The 24,330-nt window shown below is 33.2% G+C and overlaps 1 protein-coding gene across 1 annotated transcript in view; it reads right to left on the reverse strand.

The window, feature by feature from the left end:
* Sol1 (CUB domain-containing protein Sol1) overlaps positions 1–24,330 on the reverse strand; it is a 202,224-nt gene that overhangs the window by 119,080 nt on the left and 58,814 nt on the right. Inside the window, exons 4-5 of the mRNA XM_018542596.1 lie at positions 8,357–8,513; positions 3,012–3,071 (exon numbers count right to left, since the gene is read on the reverse strand). Coding sequence (XP_018398098.1) covers positions 3,012–3,071; positions 8,357–8,513 — 217 coding nt within the window. The remainder of the gene's footprint in view (positions 1–3,011; positions 3,072–8,356; positions 8,514–24,330) is intronic.

The following is a 24,330-nucleotide window of genomic DNA, read 5'->3' on the forward strand; positions in this document are numbered from 1 at the left end:
CCAACTCACGAACGTTCTTCGTGTAACGTAACGAGATATATCTGACGACCGCGATTATTCTCGGCACGCACATGAAACGCTCATAAAACGTAAGAAGTTCAATACGTACAGAGCAGCGTTCAAATTACAGTAAACGCGACCGTCGATCGATCGTTCACTCGCTCGTATTCATTGGTCAAATGCGAAAAATATGACTACCCAAACAAGCTCTTCACTGAATATTACCATTTTATTGAAATTTTAAATTAATCTAGATATCTCTCCAAATATATGACTCCTTTTCATTCACACATATAACTTTTTTGGTATACTTTTAATGCACGGTATAACGATAAGTTTTCATTCAATAATATAAGAAAGGAAGACTTACGTACGAATAATTAATTAATACAAGTCCGTTTAAATAACAATATTAAAAATGACTTATTTAAAAAGAAAACTTTTTTATGTTTTGTGAAATTTATTTCAAATGTTGCGGAAATCTTATATTTTCAACTTGCGAAATCGACGTTCACGGTGATAATTACGCGTAAGTTGACCTAGTTATCGATATCGCTTGTTATGATCGTTGCTTTAAACATGAATGATATTATTCATATTCTACAATTCTACTTCTCAAAGAGTAGATATATATGCATAGGAAAAAATGTAAAAAAAGGAACGAAGAAAAAACGAGGGAATACCGTAAAGAATAAGAAAAGACATCAAAAGACACGAATCTTTGAAACTGTTACAGAGCTTTCTGCGTGTCGTTCATCGGCAAGGATGAGTCAGCTTTAGCTAGGACTCTGTAACATCTCTCGGCAACGGGGACATCGCTTACGACGCAACGCCCACAGTCATTACTGCTCCTCGGCAAACATTCAAACGAGTTCGTTTGATTAGTTTAATGGTTCGTTTGGCTTTACTCCTCCCTAAGTGTCGAATCTCTATCTCGCACTATCTCAACCCAAATGTTTTACCTAGCTGGTCAAGCCAATCGACGTCAATTACCTATTCGTGTCGTCATCTAGTCGATAAAATCCCCAGATAGAGCAGAGGAACTTTTACGATTGCTGCGAGTGCAGGCACATTTTAGCGGAATTAATTCAGGACAATTTGAAGGATTTGATTTTCCGTAAGTTACTTAGTGTCTGTGTAGAGAGAGGACAACAGATTAAATAACGCTTACGTATATTTTCATTGGTTAATTATAAATGTCAATTACGGAATTAGATTTAGGGACGGTAAATATAACAAGAGAGGATGGACGACTTTATCGTTCGCATAAATCTTTCTCTCCATTGCGTGCTTAATCCATCTGCTAGCTATTACTGGCGTACCGACTGACGTACACCGTTCGAGTTGTATCAAATACACGAGGTTGTATCGGGAAAGAAAGTTTTAAATAGAAAAGTTCCGTCGGTACACTCTCGTAATTCTGATATTCGTTACTGTGTCTCGTTAACTCTTAAACGTTAATAAGTAACAAGCGTCGTAATTCACAATTAGTGTAACGCAGATTCGCTAAACAAATCTTTAAAATTGATCACATATTCCAGAAAACAATACATACAAAAGCTCCATGAGAAAAGTCCTCGTACTTAGATCTTAAGTTGTTAAAAATAACACAATGGCGACATGCAGATTTTCCTACTACTATGGATAATTAATAGAAAGACATTTGCTTCACAATACCTCCAGTTTCAAACTTAATAGGCTCCAATAAATACTCCTTATGTTAGAATTTAAGAAAACTCTGCGTCTCGTAGATTTTATTTTTAAATGAAGAATTGATCATTCGCGGTTTTGCCTCTAACAAAATTAATTTATAACTCATTTATAAAGTAATTAATTCCAAATGAATTATATTCGCAGTATTTTTACAATGAGAGATACTTTCAGTTTTAGAGATATTTTCAATATTGAGGAAATAAAATCGCGATTAACGCTAGTAAAACCAATGAAGTTTGGATGCCAAAGCTATAAAAATGTGTTCGTTTTCAGCAGTAACGGTTGAATACTCTCGTAATTCCAACCTGAACCATTTTTTTTCTTAAAACTGCACGAACGGATGTTGCGCCTTTGGCGATCGTGTACGTGTGTACATATAAGTGTGCACAGTCTTAAAGTTTTTAACAGCCCCGCGGCTTTCATTACGTGTCTCGTTCGAGTTGAACACAAAAACTCCTATAGGGTTATTGGTCCGGAAAGTGCAATGGGAATTGAGAGAGACTTTGAAACTGCTGAAATATCCTAAATACGTGTAAAAAGCATGACAAAATGCTCTTTCAAAAATCTAACGTAACGTAACATCAGATTAAAATTAATGTAAAATAAACGAGAACTCGGTTAAGCAAATTCTCGAAACATGCTTTAATCCGCGCGAAATAAAAATCAATATGTACGATATGTTCAAACCACAATGTTCAAACTATACTTATCACATGAATAGAAAGTTTCACTATTCAGATATGTCTCCACATCCGCGTACTCTATTATATGTCCACTCGGACATCTCTCTCACGATTTCGGTTACGCGCTGTGTTTTCAACAAGTCGCGACAGTTTCAAAGTTTTAAATCGACAGGTCGCGCCATCCTATACCAGCCGACGGGGCTTAATGGCGCATCTTTTACATAAACGAGGCAGCCCGGTCATACTTGGTGAATTCACGACTTTGATCCCTCCCGCTAAATCTCCTCAGCTTTTTCTCTTTCACAACTTGCGGAACTCAATTTCTATCTAGGATATGCGAAGAACGTACGGCAAACTTTTTCCCACGGATGCACCGAACGTTGCTCCTGCAAATCTATCAACTTCGGGATGCGCCGGAAGGAAAAATTTGTAAACCATTTATGATGGGTAGAAATTTTAAAATGGTACGCTTGGAAAATGCCTCGAACAATTAATGCAATATCTAATTTGTTGCTAATTTACTTATCGTTATTGTTACGTCATTATATACTTGTCATTTGACACAAATTTCGACTTTTTAAATTGGAAAATGAACAATAAAGACACAATACTCACCTTAGATCTCCTTTTTGCAGAGAAATCTCCTCAAAGACTAAACGGATTCTCTCCTTCAATCTGAAATACAATTAACTAAGTTACTCTGCGTGCGTTTTCCAAGATAGACACATTATAACGCCACTTGCTACTGTATAAAGGCCATTGTAAACGCTACATAACTCGCGATATTAAAACTTGCATTTTTATGAATACGGAAATATTATTACATGCATTTTTCGTCCGAGCGGTACTGCACGGCGGTACACGCGCGCGGTTTATCTTGTTCCCCGCGGTACTAATGAAACAAGATGGGCGAGAGCTGTAATTAATTTCATTATAAGCGCACCTAGCGCATGAATTTGTTAAAACGACGTCGACGCCGGTGACGAAAACGGCGGCGGCTGCGAACAATGTGACGGGAATCTTTTTGCTCAAAACTAAATATCAAAAAGTGTCTTTATATAGAAAAATACTATAAAAAATTTATACCGTTGGAAAGCAAAGCCAAAACATTTTCTTTCCGTTATTATTGTTTTTTTACCGAATATGATCATTAGAACGTTGACTTATAGCGACTACGGCATGACAAAGGCTGTTGAGCCATCGAGAACACTGTGTGGTACTCGTATGTTAATATAGAGCTGGTGTCACGAATGCCTAACGGATAGACTGCATGCGTGTATACCATGTATACGTATCCGCCGGCTTTATAGAGACTGGCATAGCGGCCGGCGCGACGTTGCGTTGACATAACTGTTAGACATATAGGACTGCACAAGCTACTTTGATACAATTACTGTAATTAAGCAGCAACCCACAATACTACGGAAATATCATATACGCGCATACTAGCCCGGCGCCGCGATTAATTCATCATGATTGAGCGACGTTCTGATTCGACTCCGTTAACTATTTCCTTTGATCGCTGCATATATACCCACGGAAGTCAATGAACCGGGTAACAATCCGTGTAACGTGAACTATGACGTTTACACAATAGATATAGAAGCGCAAAACTAGAAACTCCATAAATAAAGAATAATTAAGTAAACTGTACATTCTTTAAAACAAATGAAGAGAAAACATATTTTTTATGTGCATCCCGGTAAATTAATATTACCGCTTGTTACCGTTTTATCGGTTAACATTAGGTTGCGTGGGTTGTATTTTCATACGGAAATCACGAAGAGGTCTAGTCCCAGTGTTGTTTCGTGAAACCGGTTAGAGAATACATAGCAACGCTTCCTGCGAGAGATCATGTCAAGAACTTGCTGGTTTTTCCCCCGCTAGCTGTGGGCGCGACTAGCTTTTATACCGCTGTACTGCGGTATAAACGGCTTGCGACAGAACGGACGTAAACTTTTGGCCGCTACGTAACAAGGAACCGAGATGAGAAACGACGAAAGTTGAGATGGGTAGGAAGCCAGAAAATTTTTAATAATGGGAGAAATGCGATAATATCAAAATTCAACGTGACCAAAGTATCCAAAACCAGTATATAGGTATACCGAGTATAATTTTACAATTAATAATTACGCGAAACTACTTTAATAATCGGCCACAAGCTATTGTGTCGCATAACATATTTATGAACAGAAATCATTAAGCAATCATGCGATCCGGCTATCATTAATCATTTAGAATGATTGCGTTTTCTCTTGATATTCTTCTCGACTGCATCTCGTACATAGAAAAATAACGCTACGGCACGCAGAGCACGCTCCTTCCGATTCGAATCTTGTCGCGCGAATGATAAGACGACTGCGTGCGTACATTAGGCTGTTACGATACGCTGTAACATCACTATTTGGCTTTTTGAATAAACGATCTTTCTCGTAATACTTAGTTTGCTTTTCAAATGCGTTAATATAATTTAACATATTTCATTTAAAAAATGATAAAATAAGTTATAATGTAAAATTTATATGTATTTGATAATAAACTTGTTAATTAATTGCCGTGGCATCCATATACATTTATTTAAGAAATTAAAGGGCGAAAATTATAAAATTTTAAACACGAGATTTATATGTATAATAGAACATTCCGATTTATAAAACAGAATTATAATTATTAAAACAAGATTTTTTATTTTATACACTGTCTATACATATATTACTAAAAAATTAATAATTAATAAGTTAACGAAATATTTTACACTTCAGAACGACTAGCATAAAATATAAAATATAATCTCGTAAGGTATTGATTCTTTCATAGCATTAACGTAATTCTTTTCTATGCAGAATAATTAGAACATCGTATCAAAAAAATTATAAAATCTAATTTAAAAATTTATACACATATAAACGCGTGTATTTATTTAATTTTTAGTCCGCTCGTTTAACAATGATTATATCTTAATATTTTTATGCATAAAATAATAAGATAAATCAATTGATGTAAAGAAAAAAAAGTATACTTCTTTATAAAAGGTAAGATAAAATCAATAAGTTTCGTTCTATGTAATACAGAAAATTATATAAATAGACTAAATCGAATTTTATCTTATTATATTATAATTAAATTATAAATTCTTTAAAACATGCTTAAATACAAAAATATTTGAAAATTCAAATACACGTAATACGTCAAATATATGTAGATATGTATATTAAAGTGCACACATATATGTATATATTTTTAAATATTATATGCAGCAAATGTATATGCAGCATATAAAATTAAAAATCTCATTGTAATGATTATAATTTTATTTCATGTAATTCTATAACATGATATAAATCGTGTTTAAAATAAATTATCATTTTCGTTCTTTAATCTCTTACATAGAATTAATAAATACTATCTCTCCCTTTCTCTCTCTCCCACTTTTCTCCATCTCCCTTTCCCTTTCCTTCCTTCCCTCCCCTCTATCTCTCTTTCTCTCTGTTTTTCTCTCCGTCACGATAATTAATTAACAAGTTGATTACCGACAAATTTGAGCTTTACATTATAACTTAATTAATCGTTCTTTTAATAAAAACATTGTTTTAATTGAGATATTTTATGTATAATTGTTTCTCAATTATAAGAACGTTTTTAATAGACTATACTAATAGATTTGAAAAGCGAAATGCATATTATACGAGAAATCGTTTATTCAATATAAAAAACCAAAAAGAGACTAATTCGTTCATACGCGTTGAATTCGATGGATTAGTAGTGATAACGTATACGACGCCAAGGCGCGTGACACTTGCCGCTCATTGTTTACACCGGCGCGGCCTTGGCCTTTGAGCGTCATAACGATCTATTGTACACACGCACTCATCTTTGTTGTCATTCGCATGATGACATTCGAAGCCGTGTTCAGATTCTCACTCGGTGAGAATCTCAACACGGCTCCTTGGGTGTTATGTCATCCATGTTCGGTAAACAATAAGGATGGAGTGACACCTGGCTGACACTCGGGTGGGTCTCTAAACGCAGTCTAATTACTACGTGTAGTGCGTCTTGTTATGTTCAATAAGCAAGAGGAGCTCACTACTAACGATTCGCAAACGTACGAGATTGAAACAGTAGGAAATGGCAATTGATGGCAATTTTCGTATCACATTTTGTGTCAATTTAAATAAATTACTTTGTTCAATATACGAATAAATAGGATTATTATCGAACTTGAATAGTATGCAAACCGCGGTGTATGGAGCTATTTGAAAAAAACAAAAGTACGGCGATTGATTAATGATACATATAGTTTACGATTCATCTGAGATTTGTGTAATATAATTTAATAGTCCGGCAGCAATAAGTGTGTTTTAAATACATACGATATCAAATTTTGATCGTATACTCTTTTGAACGGACTTGACTCTATTCATTAATCTAATCAACGTAGCGCTGTGTCACATATTTTGAATTCTGACCATTCTGAGTGAAGTTATCGTGCGAACGCTATTTTCATTAATCGTCAGCCATTATTAGAACGTTACGTGGTGCGAAAAGAGTTGTGTCCAAATCAAGTAGCGTTGCAATCAATAAATTGGTCGTGGTTGACCTCGCATTTCAATTTTGTCGACTGCAACGTAAGTTTCGTTACATTAGTGTTTCATTAAAGCTTACTACCAATTCTCGAAATGTCATGTCGATGTGTCGTATTGCTCGATAAATACGCAGACTTTTCCCTTATTTACTTCCGTCGCGACGTGTCGTAATGATAAATACGACGTAATATGTCATTAATATAAGGAGTGTCGTATCAAGTAATGCGCGATCGTCTTATTCTAATATAATTAGCACAAAAGTTAATTACCGAGTTTCCGCGAGAGAGGGAATCTGAGAGGAAGAAGGGGCCTGGGGCGATAGTGGAGTATCCATGAAGTGAGTGTTTCACTAATTATTTGTGTGAGTGTGAGTGTGTTACTATCAGAAAAAGAATCCTTAATTTTTCGGTTTAATTTTCAATCACTCACTGACATGATTTATGTAAAGACAAAAAATTTTTACTTTTGAAATTTTATAATTTATATTTAAAAACTGAACTTAACTTTTTCTCTGAAATTATATGTATAATTATTTTATGAAATGCTTATTTGAAAGATAAAATATTCAATTTGCACAATCATTATTTTTCAGATATAGTTATTGGCGCGAGTGTTAATTACTGAGTTTCCGCGAGTATGCAGTTTCGAGGAAAATCTGAGAGGAGGAACAAACCTGGGAAGTGTATATCGGGCAACGGCGGAGTAACTAGGTGAGGTAAGTATCTCATCACTTATACGTTAGTTGTGTATATTACTTGTGTGTATTACAGAGAAAAAATCCTTGATTCGTGTGTAATTTTTAATTATCTATTGAGACGATTTATATTAAAAATAAAAAAATTTTGTGTTTAAAATTGTTTAATTTACTTAAGAAACTGAACTTTTTTAGAGAAGTTATACTTATTTTATGAAACGATTATTTGAAAGGCAAATAAACCTTTTAGATATTAATTATTTTGAACGCAAAATGTAATTTAGATTTTATATCTATATGTCACAGTAATTACAACTCCGCTATTGCGCATCGTATTGATGACAAATAATCTTTCGTTTAATTCGAAGGTAATGAATCTGTGAATTTTACAGATATAGGCGTGATGTTTCATAGATTCATTGCCGCATTCATCAAAAATTAAATCTTCATTACTTTGAACACTGTGCAAAACAAAGATATTGAGTCCGATATGATCGAATGTCCCCCGATACGTTACATTAGGTGTTAATGAACTGCGAGCAGGATTACGGACTGTCGTCATTAAATGCGCTGAAGCAGTAGATATATGGCGACGGCGGAGATTAGCAGCGGAGATGCATTATATATGGATTAGATCCTCCGGAACAGAGCGCGCGGGCTCAGGAGTAGGTCAGATTAGTTACCTTGCCCGGAAGAGGTAGGAGCACCGGATGTTCTTTGGATAGGAGGACGGGTACCGCGGCGAATAAAATCGTCCATATTGAGGCGTCGATTGCGAACTGACAAACTCGTAGTCGCATATCGTGCCGGGCACTAGCAAACCATCCATCTCGAATAAACCTGGAACAAAAAGAAGACAAGGATCGCGTTACGACGTCGTTGATTTTGTGGCATGTCTACTTGTCGACCATGTCCCGACTGTCTATCCTTTTTTATTTGTCATTTTGTCAAAGTTATCGCTTTTGTCCTAATTCTTTCTAGCTGGTTAGTTCAATCAATCTCTATCTGAGACTACTGTTGTATAATAAAATCTGCATTTTACTACTTTCATAAAATGTTTGACAAGTTAAAAATTAGCGTTGAAAACAGCGTTTTTTAAAAAGAAAAATGTGGCATATAAATAACTCACAAAATACTTTTACAAGTTGGCAAAAATTTTGTTTTGCAACTCATGCCTTTAATTATTTATAATTTCTCAATAGAAACTTTATATTCTATTGTAAAAAATCTTCCTAATTGGTGATCTTATTATAATTAAGTAAAAGTATGTTGAAAAGAGCTACGAGAGCCAAAGAAAAATAATCAATTTAATGTTCGTAAATAAAAGAAAAAATAACTGTATAAATAAAGTTGAATACATACAGATGTTTCCACTCCGATCGGGTCATTATCAATGTTAAATATATTCCAATTCTCAGACGGTTAAATGTAAAAAAACAATAAAATAATAAAAGAATTACACACGTAATTGTGGTTCCTAGATATTAACGCCAATAATTCTTTTTCCTACGATATGTTACTGTGTACAATGTATGATATGTATCAATGATAACTCCGTTACAATAGTTTAAAGATCTTTCGTATAGTTCGTAATATGGTAGAAATTGTAAATCTGTTAATATACAGAGATTTAATTAAAGCAAATTGGTGAAGTGTAATTTGTGTAAATGTAAATAAGTACCTCCGATTGTCGTATATGTATGTTGTAATACAGTCAGAATATAAAAAGATACGTGGAGGTTGAAGCAAATTGCGATGAAGCGACCACATGTTACCGCCTACCGTTATGTTATAAAAAATAGCGACATTTAGGGCCTCTTTTATCAACTCCGATTAACGCTAATCGATGGTTAATTCAATCATCACGATTGCCAACGTGAGAACTAAACACAGTTTATCTCGAAAGAGGAAGAGAGAGGAAGTGTTTTGATACATTAAACTACTGTCAGCACTTCGGCGAGTTTAATCGTCGATTAATTTAATGAGAAGTTGGTGAAAGAACTCTTAGGAGACAAACTGAGGAAACAAAATAAGCATTATTGGAAAGGGTAAAGTAAGAGGTGGGAAGAAAAAGGAATTAGGAAGGAGAAAGAGATTGTAAAATATGCAGATATGAATCAGGTGATGCTTCCGTGTCATTCTGCCTGTTTAAGCTCTGTTTTTGCTACTTAATGTGAACCATTTCGGATATTAATCTTTTATTGCATGATGGTTCGTTATCTAAAATTCTCACAGTATTCCAATTAAAATTGTGGTTACAACTAATTCAGTGTTCTTTAATAACAGATAGAGACCCCGTTTTTTTTCCTAACATCTAATATATCTGTAATCTAATTCTTAATCTTCTTTTTAGTTTTACCAAAATATTTAGCATCACAATCCTCACAGGAAATTTTATAAACTATATCTTGATGAGACAATAAATCAAGTTGGTGTTACCTCGTTTTATGTAATTTTTTTAGAGTTAGGAATCAAATAAGTTAATTTACAATTAAATTTAAAAGTTATAGGCATAAAGCTTTCAGAGACAGACTATAATGACAGACTTCATATGGTAATGTAGAGAATATTTTCTGACTTTCTTTTTTTGGGAATATGAATTGTTAATACTATAAATATAATAATTTATTCTTTTTTGTGTGGTAGAGAAAATAAATTTTAGAGGATAACTATTGTGTGTCTATAAATGTATGGATAGTATCAATTAGGTTTTTTTGTTGAAACAAGAATGTGATAATAGTACAATTTTGTCAACAGCACCCATAATATTTTTCTTATTATAATTTTTTTCTCAATGTTTTGAAAAAGTTATTGATAAACATAAAAACTAGTCCTTTACGGAAATGGAAATTGAAATGAAATAAAATTAACGGTTGCTGGCGTTCTTAGAGCGTGAAAATATACCTACTGAATCCGTTAAGTATTGATTAACTAGTGGCGCGTCCTACACTCCTTTTAAAGGCGTCGCCATGGCAAAATTCAACTTACAGCTGAGCATCGTTACTTGTTTACGATTAACAAAAATGTATAACGGTACAATGCACAAAATCGTAGTTAATTCTAATCTTTTTTTTTTTTTTCGTTTGCGCAACCACCCGTTTCGTTAGTTTTTGCAGAGTAAATGCGCCTGTTTCAAAATAAAATCAAACAGCATCCATGTATAACGGATATTTGTGCAATATAACGATTTCGACGTTCGGGACTATGTACAAATATCTCAAGTACGCGAGTTAACGTGATAACGACATTGCCAATACTGACCGATTTTGTTAAAAGATCAGAGAATTATCACTATGCGTACAAAGGACTTATACCGTTTTTAGATTCTATACGATTTCTACGGGATATGTACGGGCAATTACATCGCTGGTTTGCGCAATTCAGAATACCCGAGATCGTTCTTTTGTGCATGAAACAAAGGCGAGAGGAAAAAGCGGTAGTTTCCGGAAGATAAAAAAACGAACAGGAGGTTAGAGAAGGTCGTCGGTCGTATCTATCTACTAGTGAAGAGATTTCGTAAAAGAAATGTCGAAATCCAGAATTAATCGTTAACTCGTCCATCGACATAGTCCTATTATCAGTAATGCGAATAACAGTCAAGAAGGTCCAATATACGTTTGCACTATACTCGATCAATTACTGTGATAAATGGAACCCCGTCGGACTTTATGATATTCGAAGAGCATAATTAGATTATAAAATAATGATCTGTCGACCTCTTCAAATATGCTATCGGCATTGAGATCTGAGAATTAGTGTATATAAAGAGGAGAGTAAAATTCATAGATATGTGAAAGTAATTTTGTGACAATAAAAGTCACAGATATTGTACTTCGTATTATTTCTTCTACTGCTATAGTACTCTAATTTTACAATATACATTTGCATTATACTCGATCGAAAGATCATTATTTCATAATCTAATTATGCTCTTTGAATATTATAAGGTCCAATGAAGTTCCATTTATCACGAGAATCGACCGAGTATAATGCAAAATGATTAAAAAAAATGAACAAAAAAAGAAATATTTGTTGTTAGAAATCATGAAGGATTAATTATATATAATTAGCAGAATGCTTTACATAAAACAAAGCTGGTAAAACTAATTAATGTGCTTCTCCGGAGAAAGCAATTTTTTATTATTGCATCATACTATCGTTCCAAGTGCACAGTAAAACACACATAAGCACAAGATATAAGAACCGCAATTTTATCTGCCATGCAACATTAATGAGATAATTTCGACATATATATATATAATGCAGATCTACTTGCGTCATTCCTGTTATAAGTGATTTTAAATTCTCGAGCAAGACTCGATTTATCCTTTCAATTTCAGACATCGGAAAAATTATTATTTTATGTTTCAAACTTTAATATAAAAAGATATAATCCAGTAAAGAAGTGTAATTACACAAATTATAATTTCTACCGATATTCGTATTAATACATTTTATCGTGCCTGTTTTTATAATATCTCTTCTCTCAATAATGATATAAATCCAAAAGAAATACAGAAACTTTACTTTCTTCATGGAAAAATGGTGCTCTTTTTTGTTGGAAATTAGAAGCTTAGATTAATTTAATTCAGTTTTTAAATACACTTTTCCTTCTCATCATCCTTCTTCTCGAGATTTAAACGAACAATTCGAAGTTTAGCGTGTGTATTCTGAGATAGAACTGTATTATCGATTTTGCACAAACACACACACACCCATTTATGCGTATATGGTATACGGTATCTCGTGGGGAATCGTACGTGTGGCGGACGTTTGATATCGTCTTGATATCAGACGTGACGTTGCGATTTGCGACACAAGTGTAGTTTACATGAAACAATAGGGAATAAAGATCAATAAAGGAAAAGTCAAATTCCTTCAATTTTTCATAAATCATAAGACAAAAAATTAATAAGTGACAAACAATCAAAATACTCATGAGAAATATCTATAGCTTTCGCGTATTTATTTTAATTTTTAAGCTGCATTATTTTTCCGATTGGACAATCATATCAATTTCGTTTCACTTTTAAATTCGTTCTAATCTTCGGTAAAGCTCTTTTTATAAAACGAATTCATAAATAGGGTAAAGTTGCCTATTATGAGATACCTTTTTTTAAAGGCTTGTAACTTATTTAATTTGTAACCTTAACTTCTACTTTTATATCACATATATGGGAAATATATTTAAGTTTTATCTCGAAAAGTTAGCAATCGATAATAGCCAAACTTTTTTATAAGTAGCAATTTTTATGAAAAGTAATGATTTCATTTTTTAAAAAAAGGGTTCTTTAGAAATTTCAATAATAACAGTATCGCGTCATTATTTTAATATATTGTTTAACAATACGCTTCGAGATATTGAATTATTTGTTTAGATGCTCTCATTACGACTTCCACACCTTACCGGTTTCACAATCATTAAATCTAATATTTACAAATTAAACAAATTATTATTTCATGTATTTTCCTTTCAATACGATTTTATTTTATCACAGAGCATGCAGAGTGCATTATCAAATTATTTTTGTATAACAAAGCAAGATTAAAAGACTTAAATTTTATAAATATTTTTTTGCAACGACTACACGCATGATATAATAATGAATTTTTTACTAAATAGGTTTCACTCTAAAAGTAAAAAGTTTATGATAGAACCTACTACGTATGCTTATTAGTTCAGCAGAAATCGCGCTATCTCATATTAGAAGCCTATCCCACAATAGACGACTTTACTTAGTGTAACGTATAACGTTCTTCATGAATTGTATAGCGCAGTTAATGACGTCGGTTTTCGCTCACAATGTCACGTTGCAAATTGCAAGAACGTTTTGTCTTGTTACGATAGAAATATTAGATGCAAGAAAAGCAAAACATCATTCTCAAAATAATAGATTTTAATTAACTTTTAACATTGAATAATTTTTTCTATTTCCAATAACATAAAATAAAAGCATACAATATAATGAAAAAAAATTGCAATCGTATTTTACTTGTGTATGTAAATTATGTGCTACTTTAACATTTCTTTTGAAATATAAAAGCAATGAAAGCAAACGCTTATTTTATCAGTATTACGTTTGTATTAGTGTAACGATAATCCATCAAAAGACGAATAAGATATCTGTCATACGTGGTCGAAATTAACGACGTGATTTCCCGATGTACACACATGTGTTTAATGCGCGCTGTACTCTCGACACTGATTTATTTCAAATTTTTGCGTTATCGGGAAAAGCCGTGCATACGTTTGAATTATGAAACAGCTCCATCGGGATACCAGTCCCAATTACGAGTCTAGTGGCAAGTCAAAACTCTCTCAAAGTCATATCTCACGTTGGCCTGGAATTACGATCACGTAGTTTTAAAATGGTGCACAGTATGTTTAATTTTCCCATGTTTTTTTTATATTATTGCGTTTTTTATGTGTTACTGCGTATAAATTAATATTCTTCACCGAATAAAATACATTAATACTTTTTCTACTGTAATTATGAGATTAATTTTTTTTTCTATATATTATTTTTCGTAATTGTGACTCGTCGAGCTTTTTTGTGCAATCATATATAATCTACTTTAAAACGTTTTTTCTAATTAATAAAGCTCGTGCAAGAATGATAAATTAAAATCCCTACGGAAGTATAGGTATGTCGATGTTGGCATCGTCGATTTCCAATTTCCATAGAGCGCACTTTTATTTCCCACGCGTGCACACGCTAAGCTTCCGAGGGCGAAACCGCGTACCGACAGATCTTATCTGAATATTTTATAGACTAGCCCGCGCCGGAGGTGACAAGCATAGCCCGGTGCCGATGCATAAAATTTCACATCCTCGGTCATTCGCAGGTAGGACGGAAATAAAAAAAAAAGAAGCATATTCTCTCTGAATGATGTTACGTCTCAGCGTTTCGTTCAGAGATATCTCGTTTGAATAACGCGGGAATTTGAGTCAACGTTTTGGAGCTTTTAATGCATTTTGATTAGTCTAAGATGCACCACTCATCATGGCTATGCGACAATTTTGCATAATCTTCTAATTTATCTTAACAATGCAATGTCAACACACGTAAAAGCTAAAACACTGGTTTAATATGATTTAGATTATATGAAACCAACGTATTATATAATTTTATAAGTTACGCAAGTTAATTTTATACATATAAATTATTTTATTTATCAATTTATGAATTTTATACATAACAGTAACTGCAATAAATTCAATAATAAAGCCATATTTAATATTTTAACAGGAATTAATGTAATTAATAATCTTATAATATATTTTCTGTGAAAAATTATGATTGAGAATGAAACTCATAGATTCAATCTTGCCACTTCAAGAGATTTAAGTTCATAAATGAAAAAATATGGAGAGAGAGGGATTGAGTGTAATATTGGCGGTCGAGTACAAAAGGGGATCAATAGCTTGCGTTCATTTTCACTACAGCGCACTGGAGATCGTGTACGGCATTTTACATTAGCGTCTTACAGCTACTCTCATCTTGGCGTAATTCTCTTTGACCTCGTCTTTACGTACCGTCTTCTTGATTTCTTTATAGCCATGTGAAATTTTCCGCAAGCGTAAAGTCATGCGCGCGAACATAGGTATAAGTGCATAAAGTATACACAAACTAAACCAGGAAAACATGAGCTTATTACACTTGTATGATTTACAAATGTAACCGTGTCGTGAAATCTTGAGATTCATCGCAACCCTTCCGTAAGGAAAATTATTACAGAATATTCATCGTAACTGTTGGTTCTGCTCGCGCGATCACGTACCAAACTCTTTTAACAAAACTCAAAACATTTTTGTAGACTTAACAAAAAATGGTATAAGCAAAAATGTTTTGTCTAAATAATTTTATGTAAATAATTGACTTTCATTGTACAAAAGACGCAATAAGACGTTTGTGAAGTCTTGGATACTTTATTAAGAAAATATTATAATATTAATAATAACAATATGCAGAATATTTTCTAACAATAAGATGCGCTATATCTTGTGAAAGAATGATAGCTAATAAAAAAAAAAAACGAAAAGTCATCTCTTAAATTTTTTTGTTTTTTTGGAAAAGCGGATAGAGACGACTACTGTCACACAGAGAGCGAAGAACATTGTTCGATAAAAAGGTAAACAAGTACACAAGTCGCGGTATTGAGCAAAGCTTGAGATGCGTTCTTGTAAACAATCCTCGTGCACCATCCCCGTAGTAACAGGTTAAATTCACCACTACTTCAATCCTGTGTTGCTTATAACCTTCTTAGTACATGTGCAAACTTAGGTACATATATATATATATATATGTATGTATTATGTATATATATTCAATAATACAAGATTTCTATTACTTTTACATTATAATGTACTTGGATACCACGTATCATGTTTGAGATGAGTAAAAAATGTACAGTGCATTCAATTTAAAATTGAATCATTATTACACGAATGTTGATATAAAATTCATCCGTTCCAAGATTTAGTTCCATTTTACTGTTGTAGCGCCAACAATAATACTTTTCGTTATCCCTTTCAGCTTTTATATGTAAAACCAGAATGGGCGAGCAGTTGACTCCTTTTTATAGCTTTCACATAGCACAATAAAGCCGACAATTCTTATAAACCGTAGCTAAAGTAATCCTATTTTATTGAACTAATAAAGCGACCTATGTAAAGAAGACTTTGAGTGCACAATATAACCATGTCTTACTCTCTGGTGGCACAAGAAGAGGCTACTTCGCAGAGTGCATACGCTTGCCCGGGATGATGGGCCCCGTATCTTCATCTCACTTGACTATATCGCATATAATAGCTCCACCTCTCAAAGCACCATTTGCGCAATACTTCTTCCTTCGACAGTCTCGAGTCTCTTACCATATGCCATTTATATTTATCTTGGATGCATTTCTCCTCCTCCTGCTTCTCGCACTATTAGATTACTTCTCATACCAGAATTGAAAGCAAAATTATTAATTTTCTAGCAAATGAGTAATATATGTAGCTTGCTTGTGAAAAGTTCGTATTGTATATATCTAGTATTATATAAAAAGCAGGCTTATATCCATAGACAATATCTCTTTTAAATTAATTTCAAATATTGCGTTACTTTGTAATTATGCTAAAAGATATAGTGTAATAAGATTAAAGTAACATAAAAGTGGCTTAAAATCCCTGTGTTACTCTTCTGATGTAGAAGAGACACGCTCTTAATAAAAATAAATCAAAGGGAAATCTTGATTGTGTGGTAACATCGAGAGGTCGTAAAATTATCCTCACATCGTTATCTCTCAGAAAAAAATTCGATTGATCTATCGATACATCATTTCGCTGTGATCGTCCAGTACGGCTATATACGTACAATATCCGATACTTGACGACTGGTCCGCAATAGAATCACAAAGAAAGCGGGGAATTTGATCTCCTTCTATCAGGAAGTAGCTGTTTTAAAGGAAAAAGAATTTCTACGGACAAAACTTACTGACAAGTGAATCGATACTTTGTTAGTCGATGACTTGCTTTTAACTTTTATTTTAGTAAACTTAAACATAAAATAAATTTGAGATGCGTGCTTGTACATAGATTCCCTCCCTCTCTCTCTGTCTATATATATATATATATATTGTATATATAAAATTCTAATTATTTCAATGATTTATATTAATAGTACAATTAACGAAAAGAAAATTTATAATTGTGAACAAAAAATAATAATTTTCTATGATAGAACTCTCTTATCTTGCATCAAAATTATTATAAATCATGTAAAAGTATATTAATTTAATTAATAGTATGTATAATAACGTTATGCTAAGAATAAGCTAACTAAATAAGTTTAAAAACAAAGATAAAGTGTAAACGAAATAAAAAATTAAAACGTGTTACAATAAATTTGAAAAAAAATAAATAGCCGTGAAATATAAAACACGTGTAAAATCTCTATAAAGATACATGTTTGTCATAGTACGACAGCAAGAAGAGACGTTTCACGGTGGAATATCGATGACAACAAGACGATAGCATTTTCCGATCAATCTGCCTTCTCTTCGTCACACTTCGCTCGTCCAACATCGATTCTATCCGTTTGAACGTACAGACGATTGAATCTTGAAAGATTTCTCTTATCAACTGGAACAAGCAGAAACGTTATCTCGCTCATGCGTCAGTATGTGCTGTACCTTGTTTTTCGAAACTTACAAGCGAAAAATATACGTAAAAATACGAACAAAGTAATCTTTTATTCGTGCTTTGTCAACGCCCATCGCCCAACAAAGGTCCGCTATTTCATCTTCATATATATTTCTCCGTTACCGGAGAATAAAAGCAGACACTTTCGCTTGACCCAGTTTCTCACTTTGAACGAAAAAGGTACCGGTCGTGATGTCTGAGTTCTCTACACCTCGGGCGGAAAGAAGCCAACGTAATCGATACGTGGATGCTACGTTTTATTTCTCTAAGCGGATTGCATTCGGATTTTCGGGATTCACGGAGCAACGGAAAATGTCTCCTTTTTGCTATGAATTGCTACTCTAAAGTCGACAGATTATGATCTAAGTTATAGTGAATGTACAATATATTTCGTTATTATAATATATATTCTTACTTCTATTTATTTGCGTTCCTTAAAAACATTCAATAATAGAGGATTTGTGAGGTAAAAATCACCATATTCTTGAATTTTGCATATGTCTTGAATTTAATTAACTCTTAAGATAACAACACCAGCGTGAAACGGAACAGTACATAACTTGAAGCAGAAAATGTTCTACTTTACTTTAATGTTTATCAACTTTTGTCGCTACGAATGCTCGCAACTTCGTCTCCAGTTGCACTTGTTAAGACAAAAGGCTGAAAGTTTAAAATTTTGCCTATTTGGTACGGCCGGATTTCTCTATATTATTCAAGGAAATGGTGCCGGAGAGAAACTTGTATTATTTTCAGAAATGTGAACATGCTCTTCTAAATTTGTTGTGGACATTCGCTTTTGAGATATATATGTAATATATAAAACAAAAATTTCACATAATTTCTACATTTCTATTTACGACTTCGCAGAGATTTGTGTTTGACTGTAAATATGCACGTATCTCAACAAGAGCAATCGCTGTTTTTCTTCTTATTCTTTCTGTCAAGTACGTAATCGTCGTCTTAATTCTCCACGATCGGATCAGGATTACAGGTTTAAACTGCAAAAACCGGCAGAATCCTCTATATGTGTAGCGTCCCTATAATCGGATTACTGTTACAGTCAGCTCTTTCGATCATTGAAAAGAAACCATCTACTCGCTTTTACGGTATTGGCCCCACTATAGTGAAAGGAATAGAAATCAAGTTCTTAATGTTATTAAATTTTAAATTATAAACCTGCATCGTATATCTTGTGTGTCCACACTCATTTAATTAAACGAAATATAGCGGGCCAGAGTTTGGTGTGTACACCTGAGAACATTTCACGACATTCTTCAAATTACAGAGAGAAGGCCCTTTCTTTATTTGAAAATTTAATGAGAATTTTTGTAATATGTGCTTTTCATATTAATATAATATACAAAATATAAAAACTTAAAAACTCTTACTTAAATTAAACAATCATTAATCTTTTATAGATTATTGTTAATTGCATAACAGACTGATAAAAAAAACATTGAAGTGATCGTCAAGTCATAGAAATTGCCATTAATCACAAACAAATATAATCATGAGATTTAAAGATTTTGTATCATATTTTAATCACAAGACAATGTGCATACATATAAGGAATATTTCATTTCTCTAATTGGACGGTGGTAAAATTGCAAGCGTGAGAGAGAGAGAGAAAGAGATAAATATCTGATAATAAAAAAGTTTGTAATTTGATAAGAATCCTGTTAGAACAAAATGAGGTATTTTTTTCCAGTAATCAATAGGCGTACTCGTTCGCGAAAGAAAAATGGTATATAATTTCTTCCTTGTATTGAGGAGAGGATAATACGATCGTAATTTCTTTTACACATATCGCGTTCCAGCCTTCAATTTATACAATAAAAACTATATCAATGTATCGTGGTATACAATACTATCTCTTTTGAAAATTTTGAAAAAAAAATTATGCACGGCTAAAGAAGTAAAACGAACAACGTGGACAATATGGAAAAGAGGACGATACACGTCGCAATGGAACGACGGATGAAAAACACGTACATTCATCCACGGCAATTTCGAGGGATGCTCGAGTCGCATTGCGAAACATATACGTCGTACGTTAAGCGGTGATATTAATTTCGTGGTCACCGAGTGCGTTTTTCTTCCGCAACGTGAGTCCGGTACCTTTGTCTCGGAGAGTCCCAAGTTCCATTTTATAATTGTGGCGCAGTTCCAAAGTTACTTCGAGACACAGCGGCGGTTTTCCTCTTTTCACATGGTTGATTCACGCGTTTGATATAAAAACCACACATTTTAAACTACGTTGACGAGATGCCAACTCATTTGCGATTATTTTAAAATTAATAGCACGCGCAAACTTTATTCCACTTCGTACTTTAAATGATGTATATGTATACGTTAGTAATATATTGAATAAATTTTAAACTATAACCATTTTACAAAATGTAGTATCCTGACAAAAGAATTTTGATAGAAAAAGTTTGCTTCAACATGTGTTACTTTGAAATTTGTATTAATATTGTAGTTGATACCACAAAGTAACATTCATAAAAATTTACATCTTAATATATGTATAAACAATACTTAATAACAGAGAGAGAGAGAGAAAGAGATTCATATCGCAAAAAGATAGACAGATATATCATATGATGCTAATACTGTGTGTGTGTGTGTGTTGCACACACAAACAATTAAATTAATTTTTTATTTAATCAATCTTAATTTAAACTAATATTGATTTATTTGATAATAAATAAATTAATAACAAAAAAAGCACTCTTCGAACCAGTTAATAACATTTAATGGTAATATCATTCATAATTATTAAATGCTTTATATTAAGTTTAATTAGATTCCTTTATTTAATTCATTTTCCATCAATTTATTATACTTGATTAACTCTATCAACGATACGTTTAACTATACAAATTCTCGAATACGCATTTAATCAAAATACATTATAATAGGCGATAATATTATCAATCTCAAAAATATGAACGATACTAGAATCGATAAATGTATTATGCAATATATACATATCGAATCGTTCAATTAATCGCAAAAATAAGAAAAATATTGCATAACTCATATATATATATATTTTTTTTTACTCTATTTACAATCTCTGTGTAAATAGTTGTGCAAAGAAACTAAAAAACTTGAACTTCGTATACTTCTGTTCTGCTTAGGATAAAGATTGCCATAAAGATTTTTATCAGTAAATCCTGGTAAATAATGTCAGCATGCTATTGCGGTAATTCACGAGATAATAATTAAGCAGAGGTATTGCGGGCTAGACGGTTCACTCTCGATGATATGCATACACAATTCACTTTCGGGTTATTATTTTTCACGAATGGCGTTTCCACGAGTAAAAGGAGTGTAATACTTTTATCACCTAAAGTTCACAGACTCAAACGGTGTAACGTTTAAACACGGTACAAAGCCAAGCCGTGAATATAAACTGAGCTAGTATGCGCGGCCTTAAACTCGTGTCCTCGACACGGATTATAGAGAACGCTCGCCTGTGTTTGCGAGGGCTAAAGAAAATGCTTCTTTCGACGCTTAAGCGGAATATAAATTGGCGGAAAAATGGGATGCGATGCGCGGCGTGGACAGGGATGGAAAGAGTAAAAGAGATGAAAAAAAAATGACAGATGCGGCATCGATAGCAGCAACTTTGCAATATAAGCGCAAGAGAATCTCTACTTAATATGCAGAATAATTTATAGAAATATATTTCTATATTTAAATTTTATATATACGTAGCATCACGTAAAACGGTAAAAAGTGTGAGCGTCGAAAACATAAGCACAGCATTATCATTTGATACGAATCGTGTCGATGATACATTTCGCGCGCTTTCACTCTTCATGATGGAACGATCTTGTTAAACGCTGGATATCGTTTATACTGAACCACCCTCTATCTGAGAGATGCCAGCTATGGTAGCTATCGGAAAGACACGATAAGCGAGATAATTACACTCACGCCTGATAATGGAATAACAGTGCGCTTGCTTTTACGGTAAATAACGCGAATGGCTTCGGCGTGGCAAGCTGTCCCCGTAGTTCGGCCGTAATTGTAATTTGCATTGTTTAAAAGCAGATAAATAGCGGCCGTTACTATCGATCGACATTATTCAGAGTGCCGAAAGTATCGCGTACGTTTACGGCCTCCTCCATATGTTCGCACGAACGCGTTTGCAAACGTGATATCCATTATGATCAAAATTGCTGTCCGCTAAGTGTTGACGAGACCAGCATTGTAAAGAGCAATACAATTTTAGACTAAGTAGTTAGTTTATATCGAATTTAGTTAAATATTTTAGAACAGCTGTTATTTATCGTAATTGCGTATACTATTATTATTGTAGACATATCAAATTTTCCATTAAATTGATATTTAATTATCGCAATTTAATTAAACATTCAATTTAATGTTAAATTGAAAAATGTATGTATATGCTATAAAATAGAATAAAATTACTTTAACGTAAAGATTTCTTTTCTCAATGAGAGAATGCAAATATAATAATGATACAACAAGTAACAAAAATAGCTATAAAGCTATACGCTGGTACTTGATAATTAACAGCAATCGATAATGCAATGTGTTTATTAATTAATGTCCATTCAGAGGATATCACACAAAAACATTGAATACATTCCTTTAAATTAAATCTATGTTTGTTTAATTGTAATTCCGCTAACATTTTTCGTGATACGAGTCACAAATCGTGCATGCACCGCAGTACGTTTATTTAAAGCTTGCACAAAGGCGCTCTGGGACGGCGGCGGATAACAGTTGCATGTACTCAATATTTTTATTGAGCGCAAAACACATTCGTCAGTAGACCCATGGCTACACTAAATGCTATTTGAAAAGCATATGAACGCTTGTGTACACGGCAATGATAGCAAGAGAGGTCAAATATAGGACGAATATCGACAGCTGTAATGTATACTGATGTGAGTTGAGGTAGATATCAACTTCGCGCGTGAGTTGACGTGAATGAAAATACAAGTGTCGATATTGATTTGTCTTTCACTTGCAATCATTAATTAGTTTTAAAGTTCATAAAAATAATAGATCCTACGTAACGTCAAAATTGAAGAGTATTCGTAGCTCCAGTAATACATAATAGCACCCTATTCATGTTTCTACCAGTAATCAGAACATCTCATCGCCAAGAAATATCTAAAATGGCTAACTGATCTCATCATCGAGCAACGAGGTCAGTATTAACTTTGAGATTTTACACAAACAATATTCATTGTGTCGTGGGACAATGCGATATTATAAAGTCGCACGTGAATCTAAATACCGTTCTAGAGATGGACGTAGATCATCATTGCGATGTGAATAAAGACTGCTTCGTTATCATCGTACTAGATAAATCCTAACTGTATATGTGGTATGTGTGTTAAGTGTAAATATTATAAAATATTTATGTATTGCAATGGCTCAAAAAATTTCTTAATATAATAATATATCTTTCATATATTTTATTATATTTATATACATTTTATTAAAACATATATTAAAATATAACACACACACATTAACTCTTCGTGGTCACACCGTGAGTCAAAATGATCCATGTATATAATGTAAATCATCTCAAGAGTATTACTAAAATAAAAATTAAAAAATATTATGAATTTAAAAAGTTATAATTTTTTAAAAGTTATATAATAAATTGTTCACTACAACACCATGGTTCCATTTTTTTAAAAGATGAAATTATTATACTGTAATTTTTTTAACTCGATGAAACTAATATTATTGATTTGGTACATTTCAAAAATAGTTCAGATCATTTTAAACCAGAGTAACCATCATATAATTCTTTTGAAGTCTGATCATGAAGAGTTAAAAAATTAGGATAAGTATTTTGTCTATCTCAATGTTCAATCTAAACTATGTAAAAATATATATTGTGAGTCTTTTGTAAATCTTCGTGTTCCTTTAGGATAAACTAAATATGCCACACTACCTAATGTCATTTTATTGTGTCAAAGATACTTGATACCCCATTCGATCTAATTTGCGGACATTCTAACTTACCTCAAACAAGAGAACTAGAATGAGCGAACGAGCGAGCGAGAGAGAGAAGGAGAGACTTTATAATGAAATTACGTTTAATGAACATCAATGACTGAACATCGAGGTGTCGATAGCATCGTTGACGGGCTCTGTCCTCGAATTTCGAGTGTGCAGCTTAAGATCTCTCGAGGGCGAAGTTCCGAACTACACAAAGGATTTCTCCCCCATCCACAGGGATATATCCATCCTAAATGGGCTTTCCTGCCGACTGGTCCTTCCTTATCGCAGACAATTGATAATAGGCCCGTTCTTGCTACCACCATTCGAACCTTCGAGCATCTCCAAATGCGAATCCAACGAAATCCTCGAAATTTATCGTCCCTTCTAACTGTTCAAACCATTCCGGTGTACGAGTGTTAGACGGTATGGTATCTTAGACGGTAATAAAGAGTCTTGAAATCTAACAAA

This window comes from Cyphomyrmex costatus, unplaced genomic scaffold (genome assembly GCF_001594065.2).
Source record: "Cyphomyrmex costatus isolate MS0001 unplaced genomic scaffold, Ccosl1.0 scaffold337, whole genome shotgun sequence".
NCBI classification, from domain to species: domain Eukaryota; kingdom Metazoa; phylum Arthropoda; class Insecta; order Hymenoptera; family Formicidae; genus Cyphomyrmex; species Cyphomyrmex costatus.